At 40.4% G+C, this 16,259-nt stretch overlaps 1 protein-coding gene across 2 annotated transcripts in view; it reads left to right on the top strand.

The window, feature by feature from the left end:
• Window positions 1-16,259, top strand: part of NTN4 (netrin 4) — a 120,519-nt gene that overhangs the window by 83,876 nt on the left and 20,384 nt on the right. For both annotated transcript variants that reach the window (XM_008004297.3, XM_008004298.3), the window contains exons 6-7: window positions 11,571-11,784; window positions 12,466-12,581. In XM_008004297.3, the coding sequence (XP_008002488.2) occupies window positions 11,571-11,784; window positions 12,466-12,581 (330 nt within the window). The remainder of the gene's footprint in view (window positions 1-11,570; window positions 11,785-12,465; window positions 12,582-16,259) is intronic.

The raw sequence follows: 16,259 nt of genomic DNA, 5'->3' as shown, positions 1-16,259 counted from the left end.
ATAAAATTTGTCTGTATATGCAAAAGTGTTTTCTTCAGTTTTAATTGAAATAGCAAATCAAGAATATAAAATTGGCTTTTTAGCTGCCTAAGATCTCTTAGATATACCCAGGAATAAATAGTAACTGGCCCAGCTACAACTAGTAAACAGGAAAGGAATGATACAGAAATTAAATAGGGACGCTGAGCAGCAGTCACATAGTAAAGCATTAAAAATAAAGGCTATGGCTGGACGCCTGTAATCCCAGCATTTTGGGAGGCTGAGGCGGGCAGATAACTTGAGGTTAGGAGTTCAAGACCAGCCTGGCCAACATGGTGAAACCCTGTCTCTACTAAAAATACAAAAATTAGCCAGGCGTGGTGGCACACACCTGTAACCCCAGCTATTCAGGAGGCTGAGGCAGGAGAATCGCTTGAACCCAGGAGGCGGAGGTTGCAGTGACCTGAGATCATGCCATTGCACTCCAGCCTGGGCAACAGAGCAAGACTTTGTCTCAAAATAAAATAAAATAAAGGCTATGACTTTTATATTTATTTGCATTATGTATTTAAATGTGTGGAGAAGACAGGAAACATACTTAAATACTGTACATTTATTTTTTAAAGCTTTTGAGGCAGATCTCATGCATCCTACCCCTGTTTTGGGTAGGATGTACAAAAACTCAGGAGACACTGAACTTCAGTAAATGAAAGGCAAATCATAATTCAGGTTGTTTTCTTATTAGACTGATTCAAGCATATCTTTTTTTTTTTTTTTTTTGAGACAGAATCTCACTCTGTTTCCCAGGTTAGTGTGCAGTGGTGTCATCTCGGCTCACTGCAACCTCTACCTCCCGGGTTCAAACGATTCTTGTGTCTCATCCTCCTGAGTGGCTGGGATTACAGGTTTGCACCACTACGCCCAGCTAATTTTTGTATTTTGAGTTTCACCATGATGACCAGACTGGTCTTGAACTCCTAGCCTCAAGTGATCTGCCTGCTTTGTCCTCTCAAAGTGCTGGGATTACAGGCGAGCCATCAGGCCTGGCCATAATTTTATTTGAAATTAAATATACCTTGAATATTGTGGAACTAGCTACCATTGAACATAATGTATATAACATTGCACGGACCAATAGAAAAATGTTCCCTAGGATAGTAAAGGGGTACCATATGGCCTTTCACAGAGTAAAGCACATTTACAACTTTTTCTTATTTTTTTATAGCTTTTCATCCACTAGCAAAAATAGTTGATAGCAGAAGGAAAGAAGAAAACGGTGCCAAAAAGAAAAATAATATAAAAGATCTCATTGTATCTACTATTTAACTTCACACTTAATTTATATATAACAATTCAAATTGTGTCCTTTCCTCTTTAAAGCTGTGTCTCGAAATCATCTCCCTTAAGTTCCCCTTGCTCTAAGAATTCAGCAGGCAGCTGGGCAGCTTTTGGAATGACTTCGCTATTAAAAATCCCCCTCAGAAATTCTGTAGGGCCTTGGCCTTTTCAGGAGAAAACAATGTTGGGAGCCTGGAGGCGCTGCTGAGGGAGTGGCTGCCGGGGTCGTGGTGAAAGATCTTGACAAGCAGCTTCTTTCCCAGCTGAGGGCCTTGAACTTTGAGTTCTGTTTTTAGAAAAGCTAAATCAGGAGCAAATACTTTTAGGGTATTTTTCTCCCAGTGTAGCTTTTACTAACAAAATAACAAAAGTCAGAGCCATCAGGTAATATTAGAGGAGGCCAGTTTCAAAGGGGTAAGATGCTGAGTTCCACTGGTGGTTTCAACAGCGAGCTTGAGATCACAGATCACTCCCTCAGTGGAAGGCAGGCAGACTCCCAGAGTACTAGCGGAAGGTGGGAATAAAGATTAACCGGCAGCAATTACCTCCTTTGACTCCACCATCAAAGGCTATAGCAATCCCTTCAGAATAAAGGGAGCCATAATGGTTCCATTACGTTCCTGTTTTGTGCTTGTGTTTGTATACTTTTTATATTCATGCAGGTTGATGGCTGTGACTCTCGTCCTACATGATATTTCTGGGCAGCAGGACCATAGATTGCACTCTTCTTTTTTTCAACATACTCTGATCCACAAAATGAGAGTAACAGGTTAACTTTTTTATTTATTTTTTATTTTATTTTTTTTGAGACAGGGTCTCGCTCTATCACCCAGGCTGGAGTGCAGTGGCACGTTCTCAGCTCACTGCAGCCTCCGCTTCCCAGATTCAAGCGATTCTCCTGCCTCAGCCTCCTGAGTATTTGGGATTCCAGGGACACACCAGTATACCCAGCTAATTTTTGTATTTTTAGTAGAGACGGACTTTCGCCATGTTGCCCAGGCTGGTCTCGAACTCCTGACCTTAAGTGATCTGCCTGCCTCGCCCTCCTCCCAAAGTGCTGTGATTACAGGCATGAGCTTCTGCACCTGGCCAATAGGTTAAATTTTTTTGTCCAAGGAAAGGAACATATAACAAGAGAGTAACTTAATTCCATAGAACTTAGAGTAGTCAAGAAAGCAGCGTTCCTCTCTGATACAAAGGCACGGAGGCTATTTTGAAAGCCAGTCAAATCATTAGTTTCCTTTTAAAAAAAACCATATCTGCAATGAGGCAGTTCATTGCTCCTATATTCTCATGCACCCTGAACTACCTTGGGTATAATGCTTACTGCCCTGTTATTATCTATACTTCTCTCTTCTCTCACTCAAGAGATACGACTTTTTGTAGTCATCTTTGTATCTTCAGCCCCTAGCATAGTTCATGTTAACCTTAAAGTTCGATAACCCTTTGGTAAAGTTGCGAGTGAATGAATGAATGAGTAGTGAACATTTTTATACAAATATGTTTCATCTAGATAATAATATCCTTTTTTTTTTTTTAAGCATTTGGTGCCACTAGATGCCTGATACATTTCTAAGTATTTACATACATGATCTCAATCCTCACAAAACATCCCTGTGGCTTCCTTCATTAATGAGAAAACTGACAGCTGAAGAAGTTAATTTCACAAGGTCTTGTAAATAATAAGCCTCATCACTGGAATTTAGTTCTGGTTAGGATCTAGTCATTTAGTCTGATTCCCAAGCTTGTGCTCTTACCAACTTTATTATATTGCCTCTATTTTATTTTCTGTCTTCTAAGAAATCTTACAGCAAATTTCCAAACAACTGTATTTATTGTCAGCCTTTGTGATTGATACAAATATTAGTTTTAGAGCCTTATGCATGCACAAGATATTTGAAAATGTGTCCATCCATCGTTTCATTAACAGGTGTGTTTCCTGCTAGAAAGTCCTACACAACAGCATTGCGTCCTCTTCTATAAATGCTCCAGGGGCCCTGCTTCACTTTCAGATGTATTGCTGCAAATATGTAACTATAGATAAAATTTCTATCACATTCAGCAATTATCTAAATTCATTACTTGAAGGGAATCTGTTGTGAAATCTTTTGTAAAGTACTCATTTCCTCTACCTCATCTGTTTCAAAACTTTTGCACTGTTACCATAGATTTTCTTCCAGTAGAACACTTGGGTAAAGAAGGTACCAGCCAGGCGCAGTAGCTCACGCCTGTAATCCCAGCACTTTGGGAGGCTGAGGCGAGTGGATCACCGGAGGTCAGGAGTTTGAGACCAGCCTGGCCAGCATGGTAAAACTCCATGTCTACTAAAAATACAAAAATTAGCTGGGTGTGGTGGCAGATGCCTGTAATCCCAGCTACTCGGGAGGCTGAGGCAGGAAAATCACTTGAACCCAGAAGGCGAAGGTTGCAGTGAGCCGAGATCATACCATTGCACTCCAGCCTGGGCAACAAGAGTGAAACTCTGTCTCAAAAAAAAAAAAAAAGTACTATTCAAAGCAAGTCTCATGCATTATTGATGAACTCTTGTGAAAATATCTGGAAATTAAATTGACATTTTTAATAATTTTGTTTTGCCACCATGGTTGTGGATGAGAGCAGGTTAGGACAGATGTTTTAGGGGGAAAATGATGACTCCAATGATGAATGATCTACCACCTAGGCCACACAGCTTCTAAATACACCTGGTTACCACTCAATGTAGTATTTTGGCTCTTAAGGACAGTTCACCACAGCTGTGAACACTAAAAATTATAATGAAAAGAATAATTAATGTCAGCATAATAGTATATGATGATGGTTCAACTGGTCTAACAAGAAGACAGGACGGGCATGGTGGCTCACGCCTGTAATCCCACCACTTTGGGAAGCTGAGGCAGATGGATCACTTGAGGTCAAGAGGTCAAGACCAGCCTGGCCAACTGGCAAAACCCTGTCTTTACTAAAAATACCACAATTAGCCAGGCGTGGTGGCACACGTCTGTAATCCCAGCTACTCAGGAGGCTGAGTCACGAAAATAGTTTGAACCTGTGAGGCGGAGGTTGTAGTGAGCCAAGATTATGCCACTGCACTCTACCCTGAGCGATAGAGCAAGACTCTGTCTCAAAAAACAAACAAACAACACCACCAAAAAAAAAGAGACAAAGCTGAAGTTAAGAACTTATGTCACTCTGGGTCGTAACTTTGACATTTATTGTGAAAAAGTAAGTTCTTGGGTTGCATTTTAGAATCAACAATTAGTAAGAAATATATGTTGGGGGATCAGAACTGAACCAGAACATGAAGAGATCCTTTCTCCTTCCAAACAAGAAGAAAATATGTTTGCATTTTGGAAGAAAATAAGAAATGTAGATTGTATGTGTCAGATATTGACTGCTATCAAGCTTCAGGAGATAAGTATGCAAGGCAGACCTCGGTGTGGGTCTTGAAAAAGTATGCCATGAAAGATGTCAGGGCCTTCTGCCTGGAGCTAGTTCTGCATACTTTCCAAATGGTATCTTTATCTTGTAATTATGTGAGAAGTCACACTGACAGAAATCTACTAGCACATACGACAGAAACACATTCTTCTCTGGCCATTCCTGAAATGAGTGTAGCTTTAAAAATATATGGTAGAAGGGACAGGTCAACTCCTGAAAACGCTTGCATTTTCTATTAGAGGAAAAAATAGGAGTGGTGGACAACCATATATTACCATAGAAGGGGTTCTTAAAATATCTTTCCTCTGGCTAAATCTCTCCTATCTGCTTTAAGAACCAAACTGACTTAACTGAGTGATATAGTAACTGTAGGTTTCATCATCTCAAAATTATATAATTTTCATACCAGAGTATGTGAATTCATTTTAAGTAATGTCTATACTGTTTTGAATATAGCATTTTGATATATTCATATTGCATATTATATAATCCACATGAATTATTTCTTAATTAGAAACAAAGCATAAATCAATAGTGCTTTGATACTTTAAGAGAAAAATGCCTAAATGTTCTCATAATAAAAACCAAGTGAAGAAAAAAATTAGGAAATTTCATGTAGAGACAGTGATTACCATAACTGTATGAATATAAAGATGTTCTCCTTAGAACCTCAATGTTTTAGAGGCAAAATCTTTACTTTCCTCGGTATTACGATTTTTAAAAATCTTGGAATAATTCTTCTAAATTTGGGATCTCTTCAAGGACCGAGACTATTTTATTCAAGTTAGATCCCTGGCACTTTGCACAGTACTTAGCACATAGCAGATTCAAGTCAGATCTCTGGCACTTTGCACAGTACTTAGCACATGGCAGATTCAAGTTAGATCCCTGGCACTTTGCACAGTACTTAGCACATAGCGGGTGCCCATTAAATGTTTGCTGAGTAAGTGAATGGGTAAATAAATGCTGCCTTAAATACACACATTATTAGCCTTTCAAACAATGTCTCCTATGCTGTTTTCCTCCATTGTCCTTTGTAAGTAGTGCTTACATCATGGCGTTTTAATTCAGTTCAAGGGTCATTTTTGAGCAGCTGTAATCTACCATTTGCTAATGTGTTACTAAGTGCCAGTGATGTACATTATCTCTGGGTTAGTCCTCAAGAAAACCTGGTAAAATAGAGATGTGGGGCTCAGAAAGGTAAAATAAATTTCAGCTAGGAGTTAAACTCAAGTCTGCCTCCACTAAGCACTGCAGGGGATAGATGAGTAAGGCCCATGCTCAACTTCAAAGAGCTTAGAGACTGGTGTGATAGACAAAGAAAGCCCCCAGTTGTCTAATGCAAAGAAGAATGCGATCAGAGCTATAAGAAGAAGTGTTTCTTTAAAGCACAGGAGGGTTACAAAGAAAGGGTAAATCATACTCAACTGCATTGGAATAAGGAATGACTTCTAAAAGAAGGTGGACCTGTCCCTTAGATGGGCAAGTGTAGTGACTGCCGTGGCTTCACCTTTGGTGAGATGGGAGGGAGTGGCAGAGGGAAGGGTGCTGAACCCCACTTTTCTTTACTGAATGTCATTGTATGTCAAAAGTTCTGTCTTTAATGGGGAAGATACCAACAGAGCTCCTACCTTGAGCACACTAACCACCCCAAATGGTTGAATTGCAGCAACCCTTAAGGGTGACATTTGATATAAGTTTTGAAGGACATGTAGAATTTTGAAAGATTGTTATGAGAAGAAAGATTTCAATATTGAAATTAATAAAGGAAAAGAAACAAGAAAGATGGAGGGTGTGTCTAGAAATTGTCCCAATTAATGAGAACAAGGGCTATATGCAAGAGAATAATGAGAGGAAGGACTGGAAAAGTAGGCTAGGGCTCTGCTACAAAAGACTTTACATGTTTGGCTAAGGGGTGACCACATTTTGAAAACTACAAATGCTTCATAAACATTAGAATTATTATTGTTAACATTTGTTGGTTGATTGAGCCAATCAATGAATGAGATTCTAATAAATGAATGAATATGAGATTCTTCCCAAGAAGATAATTCATACCTTTTGCAGAAGAAGCAATATTTCATGCTCTATTGTAGTGGTTCTCAATGAAAGAGAGCTTATGGGAAGAGATGGCGGGGGGAGGTTGCACAGATGTTAGAAATTTTTTGCAAAACTCACACATTCATACTGGTTTGAGAACTATGGCTCTAATGATTATTGGTTAAAGAGATGAAAGAGAGATCTAAACAGTAGGACAGTACACCATCGGGGCCTGTATTTCTCCAGCTTCTGTTCTCACAAAAGTCACCAATGACCTCCTGATTGACAGGCCTATTGTCCATTGTATGTGACTTAAGCATTCTGCATTGTTTGACACTGTTAACTGCTTGAAACTTTCTCATCCTTTGGCTTCTTTTTTTTTTCTCCTCCTTCTCTACCTTCTCCTTAATAATCTTTTTGCAAGTTATTGCTCCTCCAACTGGCAGTACCTATGGATGTTTCCACCATGTTCTATCCTTGATCATCTTCTCACTCTACACACCGTCCCTGGGAAGTTTCATCTAGCCCTCCTAATTTCAACTGCGGTTGGGTGACAACTCTCAAAACTTTGTTTGTGACCCCAACTTTTCTCCTAAGTGTCAGAATATTTCCAGGATATATTTAAGATAGCCTTTAAGCATCTCAAGCTTAATGTATTTGATCCTAAACTCATTCTTTTTCCGTTCCTTCCCTATCTCCACCCTCAACATGGATCTATCTGCCCCAACTTTCTCCAGTCCTCTCTTCTAGATCTTTGTGAATAATGTCACTAATCATTCAGTTTCATGAACTAGACACCTGAAAATCTTCTCCAACTTCTATTTGTCCCTCAACAACTCTTTCTTCCTCTTCCAGATGGTCTCCAAACCCTATCTATTCTAACTTTAAAAAATAAGTTTTTTGTATCCAAACTTACCTCCCATTCCCACACCTACTGTCTTAGTCATTTCCTTGCTGTCTTTCTTTTCTTTGATTATGCTGCCACCAGCCTCTCCCCACTCTAGTCTATACAACGCCTCCAAAGTGTCTGTCAAAATTCAATTTTAACTGTGTCATAATTCTGCTTTACAACTTCTTATGATTCATTATGCCCATAGGACAAAATTCAACCTCCAAAGCTAGGCATTTCCACAACCTGGGATCCTATCACCATCCGACCTGACTCTATAGCTTTTCTTCTGCCTCATCTCCTTCAACTGCTTTCCACTCGGTGTCCACTCAGGCACACTAAACTTCTCACATTCCCCCACATGGGCCACGCTCTTTCACATAGGATTCCCACAGCCTGGAATGTCCTCCAAGACAATTCCACAAATGCTGATTAGGGCATCTGTGATGTACTAGACACTGTTCTGGGGCCCCAAAAATAAAAATAAGAAGATAAAGATCCTTCTGTCAATGAATTCAGACCCTAGTAGTAAGGAAGACAGGCATATCAACAAATAATTTTTTTAAGAAGCTGTTTTGTGGCTGAGCGTGGTGGCTCATGTCTGTAATTCCAGCACTTTGGGAGGCTGACTCAGGCAGATCACTTGACGTCAGGAGTTCGAGACCAGCCTGGTCAACATGGTGAAACTCCATCTCTACTAAAAATACAAAAAATAGCCAGGTGTGGTGGCGGGCACCTATAATCCCAGCTACTTGGGAGGCTGAGGCAGGAGAATAGATTGAACCCGGGAGACAGAGGTTGCAGTGAGCCGAGGTTACACCACTGCACTACATCCTGGGCAATAAAGCAAGACTCCATCACACAAAAAAAGAAAAAAAGGCTGTTCACTAAATTATTTTTACGTGGAATGTCTCAAACAGATTTAAGGCTGCAAACTTGTTAAATTTTATAATCGTTTTCTTTTCAAAGTGAAGCTCAGAAATACTTAAAAATAGCTGTAACATTCACATTAGGAAAGATGATGTTTATTCCAGTTTGCATTTTTATGGTGAAATAAAATCCTTTTCCAATGGAAAAAAATAATAATAATGATGCACTGTGATAGGCACAAAATAGAAATATATGCAAAAAGGCAGCATAGAGGAGAGAGTGCCTAACTGTCTGGAGGGAGTGGGACAAGAAAGCCTGTCAGAATCTAGATGGACAAGGTGGGGAAAGGCCACACAGGCATGGCCAAGGGCCAGGGGCACTGAGGCATCAGAGAGTGTAGCGTTTCCAGGATGCAGTAAGAGCTCCCACACAATGCAGAAACGTAAAATGCAGTGGGGGTGAACGGTACACCCAAAAATGGCTAAGACAGTCAACTGTATGGTGTGTGTTTCTTACCACAATTTATTTATGAAAAATTTATTTTAAAAAGATGCACTGGGGAAAGTGTCTAAAGATTGAGCTGGAATCAGCATTTGCCTTCCTTGCCCTCCTTTTCTTTTCTTTCTTTTTTTTTTTCTATTTTGTTTTGTTTTGTTTTGTTTTGTTTTTTGAGACAGAGTCTCACTCTGTTACCCAGGCTGGAGGGCAGTGGTGCAATCTCACTCACTGCAACCTGGGCCTCCCAGGTTCAAGCGATTCTCCTGCCTCAGCCTCCTGAGTAGCTGGGACTACAGGCATGCACCATCACGTCTGGCTAATTTTTGTATTTTAGTAGAAATGAGGTTTCACCATGCTGGTCAGGCCAGTCTCGGTCTCCTGACCTCAAGTGATCCGCCCGCCTCAGCCTCCCGACATGCAGGGATTACAGGTGTGAGCCACCACACCCAGCCCCTTGCCCTCCTTTTCAACTTGCAAACTCCTATTCATCTTTTATGATCTGGCTCAGATCGCTAAATGACCCCTCCTTTGTGGATCCCACCTGATTCCCTCAGCCTGTGTTGCCTTCACCTTTCCTCTGTGTTCCCACGGTACTTTATGTATACCTCTGTTACAGCACATCACATGGATGCAAATCTTTTATTTACTTCTCTGTTTCCCCCACAAGACTGTAAGTTCCCTGAAGACTGGCACCATTTCTCAGATAGACATAGATCCTATATATCTATAAGAATTATCTGACGGGCACAGTGGCTTGCACCTGTAATCCCAGCACTTTGGGAGGCCAAGGTAAGAGGATCACTTGAGCCTGGCAGAGCCGTCAATCAAGGTTTCTCCCAGTGTTTCTCACTTGATTCTCAGAGAAAGCAGTGAGAAGATGAAAAAGATTTTGAAATGGAGAAAAGATTTTCCAGAGGACCCTACCAGCGAATTAGAATCAGACTCAGTGGGTAGGTTGATTGAGAAGCCTAGGGAATTTCTGAGACAGCCACTGTAAGAAATATTATTTTTTTTTAAATCCAGGTAAAATTGAATAAATAGAGTTGATGGGCCAGGCACAGTGGCTCATGCCCGTAATCAATGCCAGCACTTTGGGAGGTCGAGGTGGGCAGATCGCTTGAGTCCAGGAGTTTGAGACCAACCTGGACATGGTGAAACCCCATCCCTACAAAATATACAAAAATTAACTGGGCATAGTGGCGTGTACCTGTAGTCCCAGCTCTCTGGGAGGCTGAAGCAGGAGGATTGCTTGAACCCAGGAAGTTGAGGCTACAGTGAGTGGAGATAGCACCACTGCATTGCAGCCTGGAACAAGAAAAGACCCTGTCTCAAAAAAGCAAAAATAGAGTTGGTGAGCTTTGGTTTGGAGATAAAACTGAAGTTAGGGCTCATGAATTTGTGATAAGCCCAAAAAGCACATTTCACACATACATATATGTGAAAAAAGTGTGTCTATATGTCTGTATACAAACACATATATATACACTTTGTTCAACTATTTTTGCCATCCCAAGAACAAAGAAATGACTGCGGGTTGTCAAACTGAGCAGTAAGCAATTCTGGGAGTAGGGAGAGGGCTGAGGAGAAGGACTTTTGATTAGTATTAAGGACTTGTGGCCGGGCACAGTGTCTCACACCTGTAGCCCAGTACTTGGGAGGCCAAGGTAAGAGGATTGTTTGAGGCCAGGAGTTTGAGACCAGCCTGGGCAACATAGCAAGACCTTGCCTCTATAAAAAAAAAAAATTTTTTTTAATTAGCCAGGCATAATGGTGCCAGCTTGTAGTCCCACCTACTCGGGAGACTAAGGCAGGAGGATCGCTTGAGTTCAGGAGGTTGAGGCTGCAGTGAGCCGTCGGGGTACCACTGCACTCTGGACTTGGTGATAGAGTGAGACCCTCTCTCAAAAAAAAAAGAAAGAAAAGCTCCTCAAAAGAGCTACTGTTTGCATGCTCGAATTCCTCTACTCCCATTCTCCCCTGAATCCTCTTCCACTGGGTTCCATCTCACTGTGTATTACACTGAAACTCTTCCTGTGACGAACAGCAGCAGCCTCATGCCGTTCAGTGCAATACTCCATCACATGCCCCATCTTCTTTGACCTTTCAACGTCTGCCACAGCCGATGCAGCCCTCCTTCTTGAAACCTTCTTTGTTTGGCTTCCAGAACACTATACTCTGGCGATGTCTTTTCCTTTCTCACTGAATCCTTCCACTCTGTCTCTTTGCTGGTTCGTCCTCATCACCCCAACCAAAGGGCATTCATATTTCATGCCTTCCATATTAGGATAAATTATGTGTTTATTTTTGCAGCAGACATGCTTTTCTGATTATATCTCGCTTATCTGTCATTAATTAGCTTTCATTCTCTCAGCATACACTCACTGGCTAAAGGAGGAGTCTCAGAAATATGCTGTGTGGTAAAGGGCAGCCACTTGGGGATGGTCAAGCCTAATGTTCACACAGGTGATCTACAGTCACTCATGGTCCTTGCGTGTCCTCTCTGTCCTCTCTATTGTAGCATGTTCCTGCCATCCTGTAGGATCAGCTGTCCTTCCTGCCAACTCAGTGACCTTCTGCGACCCCAGCAATGGTGACTGCCCTTGCAAGCCTGGGGTGGCAGGGCGACATTGTGACAGGTGCATGGTGGGATACTGGGGCTTCGGAGACTATGGCTGTCGACCATGTGACTGTGCGGGGAGCTGCGACCCTATCACTGGAGACTGCAGCAGCAGGTGAATGTGCATGGCTCTTGCTCTCAGCTGCATGTGTTTCAGGCTCTTTTGAAAACCTATAGTGATTTGGAAAATCTTGCATTCTGTTAATGAAGCAAAAATATATTTGCACATCCCTTTTACAGAATTTTTGTCAGACCAGGCACAGTGGCTCACACCTATAATCCCAACACTTTGGGAGGTTGAGGCAGGTAGATCACTTGAAGTCAGGAGTTCGAGATCAGCCTGCCCAACATGATGAAACCCCATCTCTACTAAAAAAAAAAAAAAAAAAAATTAGCTAGGCATGGTGGTAGGTGCCAGTAATCCCAGCTATTCAGGAGGCTGGGGCAGGAGAATCACTTGAACCCGGGAGGCGGAGTTTGCAATGAGCCAAGATTGCACCATTGCACTACAGCCTGGGCAACAAGAGTAAAACTCTGTTTAAAACAAAACAAAACGAAACCAAGAATTTTTGTCAAATTACAAACTCAAGTAATTTGTCCTTGCAAGATTCTAGAGATCATCTAGTTCATTTTGCGGAATAAATTATTTGTCTTCACAATAGTTCCTTAAAACACTATTTCTGGAAAAAGGAAAAATGGGAAGGTAGAAGATAAGGTTTAAATCTCTATAGATTCATTTCTATACAAGTTCTAAAAAATTCCTCAATATGTTCTTTATCATTTTCTGTTTTGTTAGCAACACAGACATAGACTGGTATCACGAAGTTCCTGACTTCCGTCCCGTGCACAATGAGAGCGAACCAGCCTGGGAGTGGGAGGACGCACAGGGGTTCTCTGCGCTTCTACATTCAGGTGAGATGAATGTAACCAGGCGTCGTATTTTCAGGTCTGGTCTTGTGTAACAGTGATATGTGACAAACCAGGGTCCAGCTTGTGGATCCTATGAGGGGAACACTTTAGTTCTGGGGTTTAATGGTGTAATAAAATAGTGACCCCCATAAGCATGAAACTGTGAAATATAGCTAAGGGGTATTTTAACTCATTTCTGTTTGTTTTCTGATGATTAGAGTGATATATGTAGTTGGTATAGAAAATTTGGAAAATGCAAAACATCATAGTAAAAAAAAAAAAAAAAGGTCACCAAAAATTTCATTATTCCACTGTTAATACTTTGGTATGTTTTTCTCACTCTAAAACACAGTTAAGAGTCTACTGAGTGGGGTGAGTATAATCCCAGCATTTTGGGAGGCCAAGGCAGAAGGATTGCTTAAGCCTGAGAGTTCAAGACCATCCTGGGGAACATAGCAAGAGTTATCTCTACAAAAATGAAAAGCCCAGTGTGGTGGCACACACCTGTAGTCCCAGCTACTTGAGAGGCTAAGGTGGGAGGATCACTTGAGCCATCAAGGCTGCAGTGAGCTGTGATCATGCCACTGCACTGCAGCCTGGGTGACAGAGCAAGACCTTGTCTCAAAAAAGAAAAAAAAAAAAGTGCCTACTGAATACATTAGGTTTGGAAATGTACAGATCCATTGAAAGGAAAAATATTCTTAGAAACTTAACTTAATAGGTACAAAGCAAAAGCCAGATGTGAACTCCTTATATTTATAGCTTTTTTACAATTAGAAAGCAAAAGTAATTTTACAAACTAAATATAAGCCAAATAATGAAGCCAAAAAATTCAAATTAATGACATTAACTGAATATGAAAATGATGTGTACCAAAGCCAAAACACTGCTCACTACATAAATAAAGCTCTTTGAGTTTACTCAGTATGGGCTCCTATTTCTTCTGACTCAATTTCCCTGTGATGTTGTTCTGTTCCTTCTTTTAAAGGGCATGCCATGATGGTGGTATGAATTCTCAGTTTCTGTGTTCATCTTGCCCCTATTCTTTCCTTGTAGAAAAGCAAATTATTGTATTTAGTGCTGACTTGTTCCTTAACACGAACTCAAATGTGGGCATGAAATCTTGTGTCAACACTTGGATATAAAGTGCTCACCAAATGCTCCAAATTAAACTCACAGCAAGTTAAATATATTTTATTATGAAACATTACAAATAGGAAAAATGTTATGTGATGAGCACCCACACACACACCTTCAAAGGGTTAGCAAATCACATACTTTGCCATAATTGTTTCATATTCTCATTTAAGTTATAAAATGTTACAGATGCTTTTGAAGTCCCTGATGTACCCAGACACAAGCCCAGTTGCCTCCCTTTGTCCACAGAATAACCACAATGGTGAACTTAGTGTTGATCATCCACTTTCACGTTTTTACTATTTTATTACTTATATATATATTGAGTATTTCAGAATTCCATGCACATCATGATATCTTCTCTACTCTTTTAAAATGTTTTTGGTAGCCAGGCTTGGTGGTGTGCGCCTGTAGTACCAGCTACTCAGGAAGCTAAAGCAGGAGGATCACTTGAGCCCAGAAGTCTGAGGCTGTAATGCACCGTAACAGCACCTGTAAATAGCCGCAGAACTCCAGGGCAGCATAGCAAGAACCCATCTCTGAAACGTAAATAAGCAAAACATTTTTTACCTGTTTATGTAGTGTTTTGAGGTTTATCCATCTAAAAAAAATTCATATAAAAGCGGTTATATGAATATACCATTTTTATTCTCTCGTTTGTTTGCCATTTAGGATATCTCCAATTTCTAATTTTCCACCATTATAAATAACACTGCCCTGAATGTTCTCTTGTGACTTTGTGCGCTTAAGAAGGTGTGTCACCAGGCCAGGGGCTGGCAAACCACAGCCCTCAGGCCAAGTCAGCCGCCTGTTTTTCTATAGCTTGCAGGCTACTGCCCTAAGAATGGTTTTCACAGTTTTAAATGTTCACAGTTTAAATGGTTATAGAAGTACCTGTCTTTATTCTTGGCCATTCAGGTTTCCTTTTCCATAAATTTCCTATCTGTAATTTTCTTACTAATTTGTAGTAGTTCTTTATAAATTTATTCATTCCTCCAACAGATACTTCTTAAGTACCTCTGTCATGTGGCAGCACTGTAAATAAAGTAAGTGAACAAAACAGATTAAATCCCTGCCTCTGTGTCTCCTACCTTCTAGTGAAGGAAAACAGCTAATAAACAAATAAAATATTTAGTATAATAAATGTTTAGTATAATAGAAAAATAATGCAGGGACAGGGGATAAGATATATTTTAGAAGAACATACTTTTAAATCACGGTAAGCCCTATGAAAGTGACATTTGAGGGGGAAAAAAACTCTGAAGGAGGTAAGAAGGATAGCTATACAGGTGGCAGAGGAAAGGGAGTTTAGGCAGAAGATATAGCAAGTCTTTAAAGCCCTGAGGAGGAGTTCAGGAAACAGCAAGGCCAGTGTGGCTGGAGCAGAGTAAGCTGGGAAGACACATGGAAGAGGAAATGTAACGAGACTGCAGAGGCCACTGTGAGGAACTTGGCTTTCACCAAGTAAGATGGAAGCCACTTGGAGCATTTCAAGCAGAGGTGTGGCATTTAGAGTAACACCAGTCAGCATGGTTGTGTGTTTTCCCTAGTCACATTCAGCATTGTGGATGTAGGCATACACAAACAGATGACTTTAAGCTGGGTTGAGGTTTTTCCAAGTGAGAATGAAGCAAGAGGGCAATAACTGCTTGTGGAATTTAAACTGGGTAAATAGGGATATGAGGGTGAAATGAGGTAGGATCAAGGATTATAGGGTTTCAAAGGATTGTTGAAGTTGGAAGCAAGCTAGAATAGGATGTAGAGGTCAAAGAATGTGATGCTTGAAATTGAGATTGGAAGAGTAGCAGTTATTGATAATGGCGATGTCTAAGATGTGGTCATGGGAATGAGTGGCTGAGGTCATTTTTTGTAATGCTACCTTATCGTATATCAAGTTTCTATATATGAATGGATCTGTATCTTGTCTTTCTATCATGTTTCATGAGCCAATACCGCAATATATTATTATAGTTTTATAATGAGTCCTGATATCTGATATGGCAAGTCCCTTCATTACATTGTTCTTTCTTAAAATTATCTTACCTATCAGTTCTTTGCCTTTTGTGTGAATTTTAGATTAAGTTTATTAAATCCCACAAAAGCCTCTGTTGGAATTTTTATTGCAATTGCATTGACTTTATAGATCATTTTGAAAAAAGTGATAGCTTTGTAATATTGAGTAGTCCCAGACATGAAGATACCTTTCTGTCTATTAAGGTCCTCTTTAAGGCCTTTCAATGGCATTTGTCACTTTTCTCCAAAATGGTTTGACCTTTGATTAGATTTACTCCTAGATACCTTTAGATTTTATTGCTATTGGGAAAGTGTTCTTTACCTGAATTTTTAAATATTATAAAGGAGTACTCTGTGTGTGTGTGTGTGTGTGTGTGTGTGTGTGTTTTGAGCTTGTATCCAGTGACTTTGCTGAACTTGTTTACTGATTCCAGTGTGTATGGATTATCTTGGATTTTCTAATGTAGGCCATCGTGGTATTGACAAATAAGGACACTTCTGTCTTACTTGTGTAGTTCTCATGCCCCATTT

Source organism: Chlorocebus sabaeus, chromosome 11, assembly GCF_047675955.1.
Source record: "Chlorocebus sabaeus isolate Y175 chromosome 11, mChlSab1.0.hap1, whole genome shotgun sequence".
Classification (NCBI taxonomy): domain Eukaryota; kingdom Metazoa; phylum Chordata; class Mammalia; order Primates; family Cercopithecidae; genus Chlorocebus; species Chlorocebus sabaeus.
This window is presented reverse-complemented; position numbering and strand designations above follow the sequence as displayed.